The sequence below is a fragment of the Thermobia domestica genome, chromosome 12 (genome assembly GCF_964235325.1).
Source record: "Thermobia domestica chromosome 12, izTheDome1.hap1.1, whole genome shotgun sequence".
In the NCBI taxonomy this organism is placed as follows: Eukaryota; Metazoa; Arthropoda; class Insecta; order Zygentoma; family Lepismatidae; genus Thermobia; species Thermobia domestica.
This window is the reverse complement of record NC_137465.1, coordinates 226081836-226097479: the sequence shown is the minus strand read 5'-3', so window position 1 is coordinate 226097479 and position 15644 is coordinate 226081836. Positions and strand designations below refer to the sequence as shown.

At 36.0% G+C, this 15644-nt stretch overlaps 1 protein-coding gene across 2 annotated transcripts in view; it reads left to right on the top strand.

Moving 5' to 3' along the window:
- Nucleotides 1–4161: 4161 nt before the first annotated feature.
- The window catches only part of LOC145667066 (mini-chromosome maintenance complex-binding protein), a 68646-nt gene continuing 57163 nt past the window's right edge, over nt 4162–15644 (top strand). The window contains exons 1-3 of one of the 2 annotated variants that reach the window (XM_081734763.1): nt 4162–4566; nt 11511–11599; nt 14324–14506. In XM_081734763.1, the coding sequence (XP_081590889.1) occupies nt 4548–4566; nt 11511–11599; nt 14324–14506 (291 nt within the window). In that variant the 5' untranslated portion in view covers nt 4162–4547. Of the gene's footprint in view, nt 4567–5988; nt 6067–11510; nt 11600–14323; nt 14507–15644 lie in introns of those variants that run through there. The other variant, XM_081734764.1, reaches the window with a different exon arrangement.

Sequence of the window (15644 nt, the reverse complement as noted above, 5' to 3'; positions counted from 1 at the left end):
AATCCCGGTTAAGCTTGAACGAACCTTCTATTCGCTCTTTTCTAACATTAGATAGTTTGTGAGTAATGACTTTCTCACAATGATGCGATAGACTAGAAAGTAGCGTTTGAATTGCTTATGCAATAAGAATGTTTATTATTATTATTATTATTATTATTATTATTATTATTATTATTATTATTATTATTATTATTATTATTATTATAATTATTATTATTATTATTACAATTTATATTAAATTGAATTGCTAAAAGCGAAGTAGGATGAATTTATAAAAAATGCTATAGGCCTTCTGCATAGTCGTTCTGACGGGTGCCTGCACTAGTCACGCTTTTAGTATGACGCTAATCATACGTCAAAAGGACTCTGCATAAGGCCTTACATAATTTTGTAAGTTTTAGTCAAACCGATAAATAACGATGATTTTGATTGGTCAAAGAAAACGCGGGTTTCGTACACGCGTGTTATTGGATAAGAAATACTAATAGCATCTGTTATTGGGTAACTTCCTCAATGTTGTGCCCAGTGATGCCAATTGAAGGGAAATTTCCCTCGGCGCAGGGAAATTTTGAGTAAATTTTGGAGAAAAGGGAAAAAGGGAAATTTCTTGTAATTTCTCAATATTGCAGGGAAATTTGAACCTCTCTTCAATCATTTATAGATTGAATGTATTTACGTATCTAATTTATCTAATTAAAATTCAGTAAAAATTCAACATCCTATTTGTTCCAAACATAATCCGTTGCACATTTTTCACATAAATTCTTACAAGTTATCTTGCTTTGCATTCGTTACTTGTTGTTTAGATTGTGACTTGGGTTGGAAGACTGGCTTAGATCATTTCTCCACAATCGTCAGCAAGGAATCGTCTTACACCACGATCACGTGTGACTGTACCATATAGCTACGTTATCGCTACGTGCATGAAAAGACATTTTCTCACTCCACTTTGCTCTTTCACTACGTTTTACTTCACATACGTGTGTATTAAAGAATATTAATATAAATCGGGACTTTCCCTTTTATTTGCTCAACGGAAATGAATTCTGGACTGCTTGTTTTGACTACTGCCCCCTTGCTAATGACAAATTTTATTGCCTTCCCCCGGATTTACATTCAAACGTCATCACTATATGTGTCTACTTCTTTCTTCTGTTTTTTTTTTTATCTTCGAATCTCCTGCTTTTCCAACTGATTGATCTGGCAGTTTGGTTTGGATTCGTGTTCGGGACGTGTTGTGTTGGTGTGTTTGCAGTTTAGTCCGTAGCTCTGGCCTACGTTTCTTGCAACTGTTAAAACAATCTGAAGTGGTATATCACCAGCATACCACACTGTTAAGTGGTAACAGAATGGAAGACGGCAGTCGTGCGCGTAAATCTCCAGGAACTCCAGTCAAAAAACGGGCAAAAAGAAATGAACTCTCCGTGGAGGAGAAAATTCCTCGTAAGCAGTTTAAAAAATTTAGACCTGAATGGATGCAAGACCCGCAATTTCAAAATTGGCTGCAGCCAGTGAGGGATTCTGATCTGAAGTGCCGATGTGTTGCTTGCAATGTTGTGCTAAATTGTGGGAAAAGTGATCTTGAAAAACATTCTCGGGGACAAAAACATGCATCTAATATGAAAAATTTGCGCTCCGTGCAATCGTTGAAAGATTTTGTGCGAACATCAAAGTCAAACGATACATCTGAAGCCGTGAAAAGTGCGGAAATTAAAATTGCAGCATTCTTCGCTGAGCACAACGTTGCCTTCCAGGTGGTTGACCATCTTGTGCCGCTTCTGAAGGATGTATTTCATGACTCCGAGATTGCGAAAAACATTAAATTAAGGAGGTCAAAATGTACTGCGATAGTAAAAAATGTGTTGGCCCGGGCCGAAACAGAACGGATGGCTGAAAACTTAAGGCAAGTCCCCTTTTCTATTCTCGTGGATGAAAGTACTGATATTTCGTGCCGAAAAAGTTGTGTGTTATGGCCCAATACGTTTCACCATTTAATGGTCGGGTTCAAACCCAGTTACTGGAGTTAGTGAAGTTGGACGCTAAAGATTGTTCAGCAAATGCCATTTATTCCGCTTTCTGTGAATGTTTGCGGGAGAAAGACATCCCACTAAAGAACATTATCGGCTTGGCGTGCGATGGTGCAAACGTAATGGTGGGTACCAACAATTCGTTTTCCTCATTGTTAAAGAATGACTGCCCGAAGTTAATAATGATGAAGTGCATTCTCACTCTGCTGCGCTAGTTGCTAGCAAGGCATGCGAAAACTTACCGCGAGCTTCGGAAGAATTGCTTCGCGCTATTTCCACATATATATCTGGAAGTTCGAAGCGGTGCGCAGTGTTGGCCGAGTTTCAGGAGCACATGAATGTTAAGATAAAAAGTATTTTGAAAGTGTCCGGAACCAGGTGGTTATCCCTGCATCAGTGCGTTGTAAGGCTACTGGAAAATTGGTCAGTGCTTCAAAATTACTTCCAACTAGCTGTATTCGAGGACAAACTAAAGAGTTCCGAATTTATTTTAAACAATTTTTATACGAAAGCATACTTCTTTTTTTCTAAAATATGCTCTAAATTTTTTCAACTCCTTTAATGCACTTTTTCAATCTCGGAAGATTTTGATTCCATTTCTTGCAGAAAACTCAAGGAAATTATTTCGAACACTAGGCCAAAATTTTTTGCAAGCTGAATTAGTACACCAATATAACATAAATGTTTCAAACCCAAGAAATCTTCTGCCGTTAGATGAAGTATTTCTTGGGCAAGAATGCGAAGATTTTTTGCTTGAATTACCTGAAGAAGGTGCGAAAGCTATTAGGCTTCGCTGTCTTGATTTTTATATTGAGGCTGCAAGAGAGATACAAGCACGGCTTCCACTTGACTCGCCACTGTTTAATGAAATGGAATTTTTGAGCGCGGATGTAGCTCTCGATTCAAAAAACAAGCCAATAGATATCGGGCATCTTCGAAGTCATTTTTCTGAATACCTTGATGGCAACGATTTGATTGCAGAATGGAGGCGTCTCCGGCATGAATTAAACGATGAAGAAAAGAGCGCTCTAAAGGATAAACCAATAGACGAAATGTGATTTCATGTTTCCCAAATCAAAAATTTTGAAGGCAATCTACAATTTGCAAACCTCGCAGAATTGGCATCATTAGTACTAACATTGCCTCACTCAAATGCGGAAGCTGAGCGTGTGTTCAGCATTGTAACAGACGTGAAATGTAAAAAAAGGAACAAGCTAAGTTCTGAAGTCATGAACGCAGTAGCCGTAGTACGTTCTTCTTTCGAAGCTAATGGTATTGATTGTTCCTCTTTCAAAGTTACAGCAGAGCATAGAAGAATGGATGTTTTTTCCAACCAAAAAATTGATTGTGAAGAGGATTAATCGATGTAAGAGAAGAAAATCTGCGTGTCGTCAATGTAAATATGTATATATGGGCAAATACTGGATCATTAGTGTATGTGTGTTTGTGTAAGTTTACAAATTTTCTGGTGACTGTGCGCACAGAATTATAAATTCTTAAGAATTCCGCATCTCTAAACTTTGATTTATTTGTATTGTGCTTATGAACATTCCTCGCGTACAGCTAAAGACAGTAGGAGCTAGAGTTTTCTTTGTACCTGTTCATATTCGTTTCAGTAAATATGGGAGTGTTGTTCTTAAGTAAGTACATACCAAATATATACTTAATATTTTCTTTGTACCTTAGGTTACATTAATATTAAAATATATCATGATATCTAGGATAAAAATTAAATTTACATAATATTTATTTTATATTTTTTATGATTCATTTAGGTTGTCCGTCCTGACCGAGGTATTTATAGGATTTTCCCTCAGTCACACCAGGCAAATGCAGAGATTGCACCTTTAACATAGGTCCTGACCTACACCTTTCCATATCCTTTCCCCTCCTCTATCGCGACGCCTTAGATACCTAAACAACAAATCAAGTTCAAATTCTGCGTAAGCTCAAAGGAAGGCTGTCAGGTATCTGCTTGTATGTGGTTATAAGATTGGGGTGAGGGGGTGGAAGCGAAAACGATTAAAAATACGTTTACTAAATACAGTACTTGAACGGTTCGGATGAAGGGAAATTTTGTCCGAAAAAGGGAAATTCTGAAGCTTATGGAGGGAAAACGGCTCTGAAGGAATTGGCATCACTGGTTGTGCCATGAGGTTTGTGTTGTTGTGTGCTAAGTATTTGGTTTGTGAAAGAAGAAAATAAGTAATTCAAGAAAACTAAATACAAGATATTCTGTTTATTTACGTTTAGACGTTAATTATAAATTGAGTTTGATGGATTACTTACTGCTTGAATAATAGAATTTTTGCATTTGGAAAGGTCCCGTCAAAGTGTTTCGGAAGTTAACGAGCGGAGTGTTTTGTTGCAGTTCTTTTCTGCAGTTGATGTAATGGATATTTATTTGTAATATTTTTTAATACAGTTTCATACTTTATAACAAAATTAGTGTTACAATCGAGTTGGCTACTGGGCTGCAACTTTTACTAATAAATATCTCAATAGAGCTTAAGCTAGAAGATGGACATAAACGGTACCGGTAAGTTATAGTAATGTTTCGTTGGAAAACAACTAAGAATAAAGTGTATTATCAGAGGTTTATAGGATATTTTGCAGACAAAACTTCCCATTTCGTGGGGGCATATATTTACATTCATGAAATATGAACTTATTAGCAGGAAATGCCTCTGCCTGCCTTAGTGTTTCATAAAAGAATGAGTTGCAGTAAAGATGCAGATTAACTTTGAGGGATTCATATGAAATACGAACCAAACGTTTCTGTCGTAAGTTCCGCTAAGAGAAAGAGAGAGAGAGAGAGAAACGAATGCTGTCTAACCGACTCAGGAAAGGAGGACGGCGGAGGGCCTGAGCGCTATCAAAGGAGTGCGTCCCTAGGGAGCAGGCGCGTCAGGGATTGTGGGTATGCGCGTAAACTATATATGAGAAAAACTACCGTACTTTTCACTGATATTTTCAGTAACCCTTTCTTATACATCTTTTCATTATCAATTTCGTTATTTCTATTTTGAATCTCACTTTATCTCAGTACCATATCGAGCCATCAACTGGTTCAGTTCGCATTATTGTTGCTTGTTCTCGTATTCTCACATATTACAGACATCACGCTGGAGTGATTCACTGTTCCATAAGTTTAATTATGCTCTTTTTTTCTGAAACCTAGGAATATGAGGGAATGAAGATTGGGGATTTCTTGAAATCCTGATACTTTATCTTTTCCCACGTTACGTAACTAAAATCATTGTTCGAATTTGCTTTGATGTTTAAACATCACATCAGTCAGTTCCGCCACACTTTAACATCCCAGTGCGTTACTTCAGACATCTAGAGGTCTGCACCGGCCGGAACTTTCTTTTGCCCGGCCCGTGAGTTCATAATGTGAGGCCCGAGCCCGAAATAATGTGTTTTAGCATTTAGATCCGAGCTGATCTGATAATCAAATTAGCCCGAATTACAGAAATTTAGTAACGCAAGATTTAATTTTTATATACAGCAATAAGAGGTCTGATTTTGCAGTTGTACTTTAAATGTTCTTCAGAAAGAATGGTCCAATAAATAGATTTGTACAGTATATTTACAAAGTTAGGCCTAAGAAATATGGTTGTATATTTAAAATTTTACGGCCCGGGCCCGAAGTGAGATATGCTTTGTAGGCCCGAGTCCGGCTCGTGGATCGGGTCGGGCTTAGATTCGAGCCCGTGCAGACCTCTATAGTATGAGACAAACACTTTTTGGGTACCTTTCAGGTACGTACTTTGCTCATTGAGGATCACTGCTTACAGCACTGCGTATTATCGCTTCCTGCAAGTCTTTCCTTTAGACAGTTCATTCATTACCGATATTTCGGTTCATTCGATTCAGTGATTTGATTCAAATTGTTCCGATTTATTGAACGAATCAGTTCCAGTTACTACGTCAGAGAGACTTGTATAACAGTGAAAAGAGAGGCCATATGACTTTTCTGTCAGCTTGTACCTTACAGTATTCATTGCTCGGGCGCTGAGTGAATGCTGTGTTTCAGGTACGAATATATTTAATGGCGTTATTTAATTATTTATTTTTGAGAAATTTCTCTGTTATTTAGATTTATTTAAATTTTCAAGTGATTCTTGCAACATGAAAAAAAAAAAAAAAGTTCCAAATTTTGTTTTGATGTCGGAATAGTGAAATTAAGTAAGACTTGTAAGTTATTTCGTATGAGAAAGAGTATAAACTACTTTCCACTTTCTTGGTGAAAAGATGAAAGTATCATGTATTTGATATAATAGATTTTCATCGTATTTAAAGCTGGTTTCTGTGAGGAGTGGCACTTTTTTGAACAACACAAGGCTGGAAGTACGACAAATACATTTGATTAGTTATATGTTTGTAAGTTGTGTTATGAAATACTAGAACATTATTAGTGAGTGCTCATTTACGACGAAATTAAGTTCAATATCTGGTTATAATTGGCTGACCTACTGCAGAGAAATATGTTTGGAAGCTGTTATAAGATATTCCATAGTTCTCATTGCGGGATCAGGGTTAACTGTTGAACTTAATGAAGTCTTCTTCGGTCGTAGAAGTATTTAATATTTTTGAGGCTGCAACTGAATTATAGGATATAGTATACATGAAGCTGCATCAGTTCCCGAAGGAGCAGGATGCTCATACTTTTAGGGATTATTCATTGAGTATGTACGAACTTGCAAAGGGGGTAACAAAGTGACTTTTATTTACTTATCGACTGATACGAAAATAAAAAAGAACGTACCTGCACTTTATATCTGCATGTGTAGTGCCCTTGTACTTTATCTATGACTATGTGTGTGTGTGGGGGGGGGGGGGATTTAACGCATATCGCATGTGTTGTGCATATTGATACTTCTTACAATTGCACTACGTAGAAAATTTATGGTATTTCATGTAGAAGTATTAATAAAACACAGAAGAAACGCAGATCAGAAGGTTCTCATGTATACTATTACCGAATTATATTTTTCTAGGTGTGTTGTTATTTTTTAAATTTTTATTCAGAGTAGTAGTTGGTATTAGGGGAGGCTTGCCCTCACCCCCTCTAATGAATAATAATGCATGTATTTCACTCACTTTTGCTACGGTATAGGAATTCCGACATAATGATTAGTTTTGGATTTTTATGAATTTTGTTCTGTAACTTGCTAGAGTGTGGGGACTATGGTGGTTCCTGGTTTAATATTTTCTTTTATTATTTTAAACATTGAATATTTGAAATATTGATTAATTTAGGACTATTCTAATAGTGCAAATTAGAGTCGTACTGTATTAAATGTTTCGTTACTTCAAAACACTGTGTTTGAAATAATTAGTAAAGGATGTGTAGCACGAACGACGATGATTCCTAACTCAACTTTGTTTCGGAGGAACTGATTCCTCGGAACGTTGAAGAAACTGTTCCGCGTAGTCTGTTCTTTTGGAATATAATTTGGGATCATTGAACGGATCGAAAATGAATGAATTGCCTACAAGAAGAAATTGCCTCGCTTCCATGTTTAACAGTACGTTCTTATGTGCTCACAAGTGCGAACTTTGTATTAGATATTCTTGCGTTTTACGTATGCTACACGTAAGATCCAGATATGTTCGGATTTCCTATATGTTCCTCTTTCAGTATCATAATTCATGTTTCTTTCATAAATTTAGTATGACTTTACTTGCATAAATTGTGATAGCACCTATAAATTATTGCATTTAAAGAAATAATTGCACGATTTTGTGGTTTTAGAGGTTAATAAGACACATGGTACGATCCAGTAGATTCTGGGTGGTAAAATTCTGGCTTCACAAAACAATAATCGTGATCTTTGACGAATTGTCGACGAATATTCAATTCGTTCCGTAGAAACCATAACTTGTTGTCACTAGATAGCCTACTCAATCTACTTTGATTGCTGCTTCAATTGGCACCTGTACATTTTCCATGTACAGGTGTACATTTGGGCTTTAAATGAATTAAGTTAGAAACGTTGGCATTGCTTGAGCAGACAGTTCTACCAAATTTTGACCAGTTATTACATTCTAAGTCAGGTTAGAGCTTCGTATTTCTATTAGCAAAACATGTTCTCAGTGAGGAACTTCATTCCTTTTTGCACATTGACTTCGGGTGGGTTCAGTATAAATACAGTGTGGAAGTACGACATAGAAACTACAATTCATAAAACACGAACCAACTTGTGCTAGGTGGCCACTAAAGAGCACGAATGCTACCTAACCGAGTCAGATCAGGAGCGCAGCAGGGGAGCCAGAGCGGTAACGAGGGGTGCGTCCATAGGGAGTAGGCGCGTCATCGACGGGGGAATACGCATAAACGAGGATAACGAAGAGTGCATTTACACATAAAGTACTTTTACTATCACTCAAAATTCATTTTAATATGCTGTATACTTACAGAAGTTACATATATTTACACCCTCGTTCCTTCACAAAAAATGTTTCACATCGTATTTTACCTATAAATTTTCAGTTTGATAGAACCGTCTGCTCGAGTGAACCCAGAATGTTTATTGCACTTCGAGTTTATATTTATACCATTCCCGTAAGTGTGCAGAAGTATTACTGGACAAGAAAATAACGACTATAAGCTTAAAGTGTGGTTAAACTGAAGTTTCCTGTGTTCTTTTCGTGAAATTTTCTACGATTTCTACGTAATTCCATGCAGTGAATTGATTAGGGCAGGTGACTAGAGGTGACTGCGACGCCAAATCGTTAAAAACCTCTCAACTAAAATTTCGAGCTTGCGCACATAGCGTACTGTTCGTTAATTATGTGTACTGTTGTTTTAAGCAAAGATTCGTATGCGAAGGTACAAAAGATACGCATACACAATTAGCTTATGTAAGAGTTGAGTTGGTTCATCTTTAGTAAGGTTAGAAAATAAAGAAAAACAGTACATTGAAGCTTTTCAGACAACATTGTTGGGATTGACAGCGAACTTTATAGCGAGGGGAGAGAGAAAAAACTCGCTGCAGCTTGTACTCTTACGCATACAACAATGGTTCTTCTTTTAAGCCATGAGAACAATCGAATTAGCAGAATTCGAAACAGAGTAATCTTCATTTATGCACATATATCCCTCTTTGCTAATGCGCTTGCTTCCTACGGACGCAGGTCTTCCAACTTCGCCTTTCCCAGACGTAGATTACAAGCAATACTAACTTGTAGCGACCACCTAGCACAGCTCGGTAAATGTACTTCGCCTGCGTAGGGTCACCAATAGGAGCGTAAGTTGACTATTCAGCTAATGTGAATGTTATCATAATTTACAACTTAGAGTCAAGATTTGGGGATGAGACATTTGTCAATTTTTTGGGGGTTGATGTGGGGCATTTTCTTGTTTTTTTTTTTTTTTTTTCTTTCTTTTTATCAGGGTGTCTGTCGGTCACGAAAGTTGTGGAAATCAGAAAACTGACATAAAAGTCAAGAAATTTGGCTTTTAGGTCACGATTTTTTTTCTTTTAGTACAAACTGGAAAATTTTGTTCTATAAAACGCCAAAATTCACCACCAAAAATATCTATGGTCGGCTTTAGACGTTACCAAATCGCAAGCAAAGCACGCTTCTATTGCGTGTATAGAAATTCGACTTTATTCGCACTCAAATTTGCCCGTGAGAATGTTAGGAAATTTTATGGTTCTGTAAGGAAAAGGTCACGAAATTTCATTTTGGAATTTTAGTAGGCACCCTGTCTACCCGATTATGTTCCGAGGTTAAGGAAGACGGTGATGTTAAGCTGGGAAATAATGAAGGAAGTGGGAGAAAACGAGAGAACCCCGAGGAAATCCACACATGGTGCTTGTTTGCCATAAATTTCACTTACTGAGAGCTGGGATCAAACCCAGAGACGCCATAAGTGAGCACTGTACCACTGAGCTACTGCGGCACCAGAGGCAATTCAAGATACGACGGAAAGTATCTGTGAAAGATGCGCACAGAATAGTTCACCGAAGTGAAATGCTACGGTAAGGTTTTTGACTTTTAACTTTGGAAATTACCTTGATGTGGTAGTCTCCAGAAATCAGGACCAGCACCAAATTAATAATTATTGAAAAAATCTCAATAAAAATAGCGCAGTTAACTTCGCTTTAACGTTCCGATTCGTTATTCTGATTACAAGTGATCTGAATACGCAAAATATCACGGAAATATCACATTGAACTGGAACAACGTAAACAAATGAATGTAATTCCATTTTTTCCGCTCTCAGACTTAAGTGCAACGTTCCAAAAATCACGCTATCTGTTCCAAACAATTTGTCTACTAGATAAGCGAAGTGTGGTGTGGGCTTCGCTTTATTTTATAAGTCAATGCTAAACAACCATTCTAAGTTTCGTATATAAATTCAGTCTTTGGAACCCACCGTAAACAAATGATGCCGATATACTGGCGGAAATACGTCATGCCTGACCCATCCAGAATGGCCTCTACTTCTGTATGTCCTATCTTGTGCTAAACTAACAGATACTTATCTTACTTTAAATGTCCTACCGTGTGTTAAAGTCACTGCTGAGACCAACATATTTTCTGTAACAAACAAAAGGATGTATACTCTTACATCGTTTATAGTGATGCTACTTCTACGACACTAGTAATTTACGTTTGTAATCGTCTTGTACGAATCAACTATAACTTTACTACGTTATGGAGAAGTGCAGCGCAACTACAGTTTACTTTCATAAATATTCTTCAATTTGCAATAACCAAGTTGAACTCTAAAATTACCAAATTTTTGCCCAGAATGCAGCGGCTTAACACCAAGACACCCGAAACACCTAAAAGGTAGCAAAACACCATATTGATAAAGTGAAGTGATAAAAAAAAATTAGAAAGGCATAAAAGTTTCTTCATTCGAAATTAAATTCAGACGGAAGACAAAAGTTGGAAGTACCTCATGAAGAATTTGATTGTGGTTATCAACCACACAAGCACGAGGACGTTTGCTTATTATACTGTGAAAACCTGCACTGGAAGCCTTAAGAAATGGTATTTACTAGTGTCGTTATGTCAGTGTAAACAAGTTACCATCTATACCATAAATTCCCATCCATTGTATTCCCCTCCAAACCCCTTTTTATTGGTATGCCAACACTGACAGTTAATATGACGAAAATTTGACGTTTAATAATTTTTCTAATCTGTAACAGGATACAAAAGAAAAAAGGGAATACCTAATGAACTTATTTATATATTGCATCTTGGAACTGCTTTCAAAATCGTTTGAATGTATAATAAAGGTTCACATGCCCTGCGTTTTGAAGGAAAATGCAAATAAATAAACTTTTTAAAAGTGAAAATAGTACTGAAGTTTAAATATAAAAAGAACAATACTTTTTTTTTTATCTTTGTTCGCTAAGTTAATGCATGCTGTGGTTTTAATTTTGGTTATTCCAAGATATGTTGTAATATTACTCAGATTATTCCAAGTATTAATCCAGATTATGTATTTTTCAGATTCAGAATTACAGTGGACCCCGTCCTATTGGGCAGAGAATGAACATAAATGCATGGAACAACTGCAGAATAAAATTATATGGTCAAAGGTACTGGAGCTGATTTTATGATAGTATTTTCCTTTCGTGGTTTATTTGTGTAATCAGTTTAAACTGTGCTATTCGTCTTACAAGTTAGTGGAAAATACTTATTGTTGATCTAATAATCCTTATTGTTATAACATTAATCTTTAATGCGAATAATCAAATGATAAGTTTTATTCGGTCTTGCATAAGGATAGAAAACAGCAATCGTGTGGCAAGTTAATGGAAGCGATCAAAAGTATAAATAAGTGCAGATAAATTAGTGAAATGATAACATTCGAGAAAATAAAAATACTTCCTGAGAAATGAATACTGTTATATTCTAAAACTTGGTGTACGATACTTTGATATCCGATATCTCAATATTTTATCAATATCCAAATAATATACATCCTGTGTTCGATTCCCGGTGAGAACACACAAAATTAATTCACCAATCATTCACTTCCATTTGTCATTAGCATCGATCAATCTAAAAGAAATAATCCTAGCGCATTAAACTGAAATTTCTTTTCCATATAACGTAGAATGTTATCTCACAGTCACATGGCACAATCTGGATTGCAGCGCGCAGTTTCTACTTTCCAAAGATGAGCACTCTACTGTGAAACACTGGCTGGAACATTTCCTTTCAGTTTTAGCTTAGAAGTGTTTAGCAAAATAAATTTTGATTGCTCTTTTGTAATCTGTGTAGTTAGTAGTTAAGATAAATGGTTCCAAACCGGTGTGTCGCAAATTTTTAAAATTTAGAAATGCATTTTATGTCATTCAGAATATCTCTTTGCAGTAAAGCGAGAAGTAGTATTTATTATAAAAAGAGCAGGAAGAATAGAAATTAGATTGTTTGAATCGGGCTCGTGCGCCGCAGTTTGGAAACTACGAGTTTCAAGTTGGATTGTTGCTTCGGTGACTGCAAGCTTCATCGTGATATAACTCGTTCGAGACTGAGTCAGGAAGAAGAAAGGTTAGACGATTGCAATCGGTTTGTGATCTAAAAGCAAGCATTAGACATCGTATATGGATAACTTCGTGTTTTTTCTTTCTTTCTTTTATTAGTAACTGATGAAATCTAGTGCTTGTGGTGAAGTTAATATACAACTTCCATTAGCCCGTCAATGGAAAAATGTTTTGTCAAATTTTATCATGCAGTTCTACCATAAAGACAAAATTTCTAGGCACTCCAGCACAACCCTTTTGGATTTATGCATGTTATCAATATCTCACAATCGCAAAGAGAGCCATAAAAGTTTTGCTGCAGTTTTCAACGTTGTACTTTCGTGAATCGTTAATTTATTTTATTTTATTATTTTATTTATTTTCTTAAGAATACAATGAAAATAGTGAAATCAGAACAGAGGAACGGACTGTTATCTTCAAATGATTTGCGTGTTGGCCTCTCAGCCATCGTAAGCTCATGTGTTGACGAACACAAGTGCAGATTTTACATGAATTTCAGTTATGAGTTAATATATTTATATATCAAATCGGACTTCCGGTATAAATAGGTGGGCTCTTATCTTCGTTTGTTTCTGACGTTACTCGATATGCTGCTTGTATTTAGGAAGAATGCACCGCTTGCATATAGACAGCAGTCTGTGTATACTGGATAATTGATATATAGAATTAGATACATGTTATTACTATTACTGATATCATCATCATTATTAATCAAAATCAAGTGTGTGGCAATACCGTGGGCGTTCACTGAAATCGGTTTTCGGCCAAAAGAAGGTTGGGAGCCACTGGCTAAGATAGTGATCAGTGCTTTAATATAGATAAAGTCGGCACATTTTTCTTAAGATTAGGGTTATTGTCTGGCACATCATTAGCCTTATTCTTGTATTTGGGGAATTTAATTTGATGGTTGGGGGCGCAGTGGCTCAGTGGTAGAGCTCTCCGGTGCTTAGGGTCCCTGGTTCGATCCCGGCTCGCGCCGTGTGGATTTTTTGGTGGACAAGCACCGTGCTCTGAGTTTTCTCAAGATTCTCCCGTTTCCTCCCACTTTCTTCATTCCACCATTTCACTCATTTCTCATTATCGCCGTCTCCATTAGCCTACCCGACATAATCGTAGGACCTAAAACTAAAGATTTCATTTAATTTAATTTCTAATTTAATGGTTATTTTTCTGGTAAAATTTAGGCAGTCAGAATGAAGCGTACTACACTCTTTGGCAGCACTCTCGATAGCAGCAGAATTGGGTGCCGAAATTATACCAGAAAATTAGTTATAGGATTCCCAGACCACATAAGTAATAGGATTAGTAGAATCTTAATAATTGTCAGTGGTTTTAATGTGTAATAATTAAAAAAAAAAAAGTTCAAAAATGTCTTTGGTGTGTCATAAATATATCCTGATTTGTATGTTGTGATGAAATGCTAAGTTTTACGACATTTTGAAGATTTGGAAATATTCAAAATTCATTCTCTTTCGCTTTTGAGCAAATGGGTACTTGTGTGCTTTTATACTAAAATCCATTCTTGATGAAATACCAAAATTTTCGACGCAATTCTTGGAGGTTGAATGTAATTTTAGATATACCATCTGACAGTCCGCGTTACTTAATCTGATTAAATATATTGAAAAGTTCGCTACAGTAAGAATATTACAAGTACTTAAGCTGTATAAATTCGTTTAAAATCAACTTGTAAGTCACTGTTGTTTATAGGATACAAGCATATTTTTTATACATATATATATTAAAGGAGTTTGATTTTTCATTTACTTTCAGATCCCTTTGCTCAACGATGCTCCGCTTCATGAATTCAAAGGGGAGCAATTGATACGATTCCGAGGTATGATTCAGGATATGTATGACCCAGAATATTTTTATGAAACTTACGAAGTAAAGAATATTGTTACTGGTGAAAATTCCATGAGATCTGGGAAATATAAAGATGTAATAGTTTTTGAAGTAAGTATTGCGACAGAATATCTACTTATAGAAGCTATAGCGCACATATCCATAAGAAAGGTGACTTACCATGTGCCTCCGTGTTCGTTACTTCAATAGAATATTTCTTTCCTTTCTGGGAACGTCTTCAGCATATTTTTTATTGCTGCATCACTGGATTCTTGCTCATACATCTGTTATTGTAGTTTCTTTCTTTTAAAGGAAAAATGTTCAGATTTAATTTCGGTTTTTGATTACCCTTAATAATCTTCCCTGTATTTAGTCAATGTACTGTTTTTTTTTTTTGGGGGGGGGGTGAAAAATTAATATTTATGTGCAATGCCACAACATGCCCGTAATTTATTTGTCTAATGTGGTTGTCCTTCAAGTTACTTTTTAGTTGTTATAAAACTAATTTTCCTAACAGACTTAGCATCCCACAAACTTTGTGAATTTTAGGACTTAGGTGGTTGAACATTTACTTTGGTTGTGTGTGAATTTCTTCTAACAAGCTAAAGTCCTATACTTTTTGGTGGTATCAGGTGTGAAGTTTCGAAGTAATATTTAACTGATAATTCAACAGAGTGGGATTAATGTTGCCAAATCCAATTTTTGAAGTGGAAATTTTGAGAAGATTATTTGCAGTACTTCAAAAATTCTTTTAGACCAAATCTTACAAAGTACACATAGACAAAATAAATGTTTAACCACCTAAATCTTCAAATTCAAGAAGTTTGCAGAGTGCGTAATTGGCCATCGAAGTTATGTCCGCAATACACTACTAGATAAACCCTAGGAAATATCTTAGGATTTATCTCTGGAAAAATGTTATGCCATATCTTCTGGAAATCTTACCGTTTTGTGCCATACACATGAGGAGTTTTCCTGTCTGACCGAATGACGTTTTTCAACATTACGAAATAGTTCTATTTAATAAAAGTACAAAATTGATCAATTTCTATGCTAACTACACTGCACATCCTACTAATATTAGTACCAGGCGCTATATTGTTAAATTGGATACCTCTGAAAAAAAGTATAAAAATCAGAAGGGTGCTGGTGTACTTTTGACGCACATTTTAGAAGATTTATAAGTAAAATTCAGTACTTTGCATGAAAAAACATATATATGAAGAACACATTTCTGCAAGCAATTGAA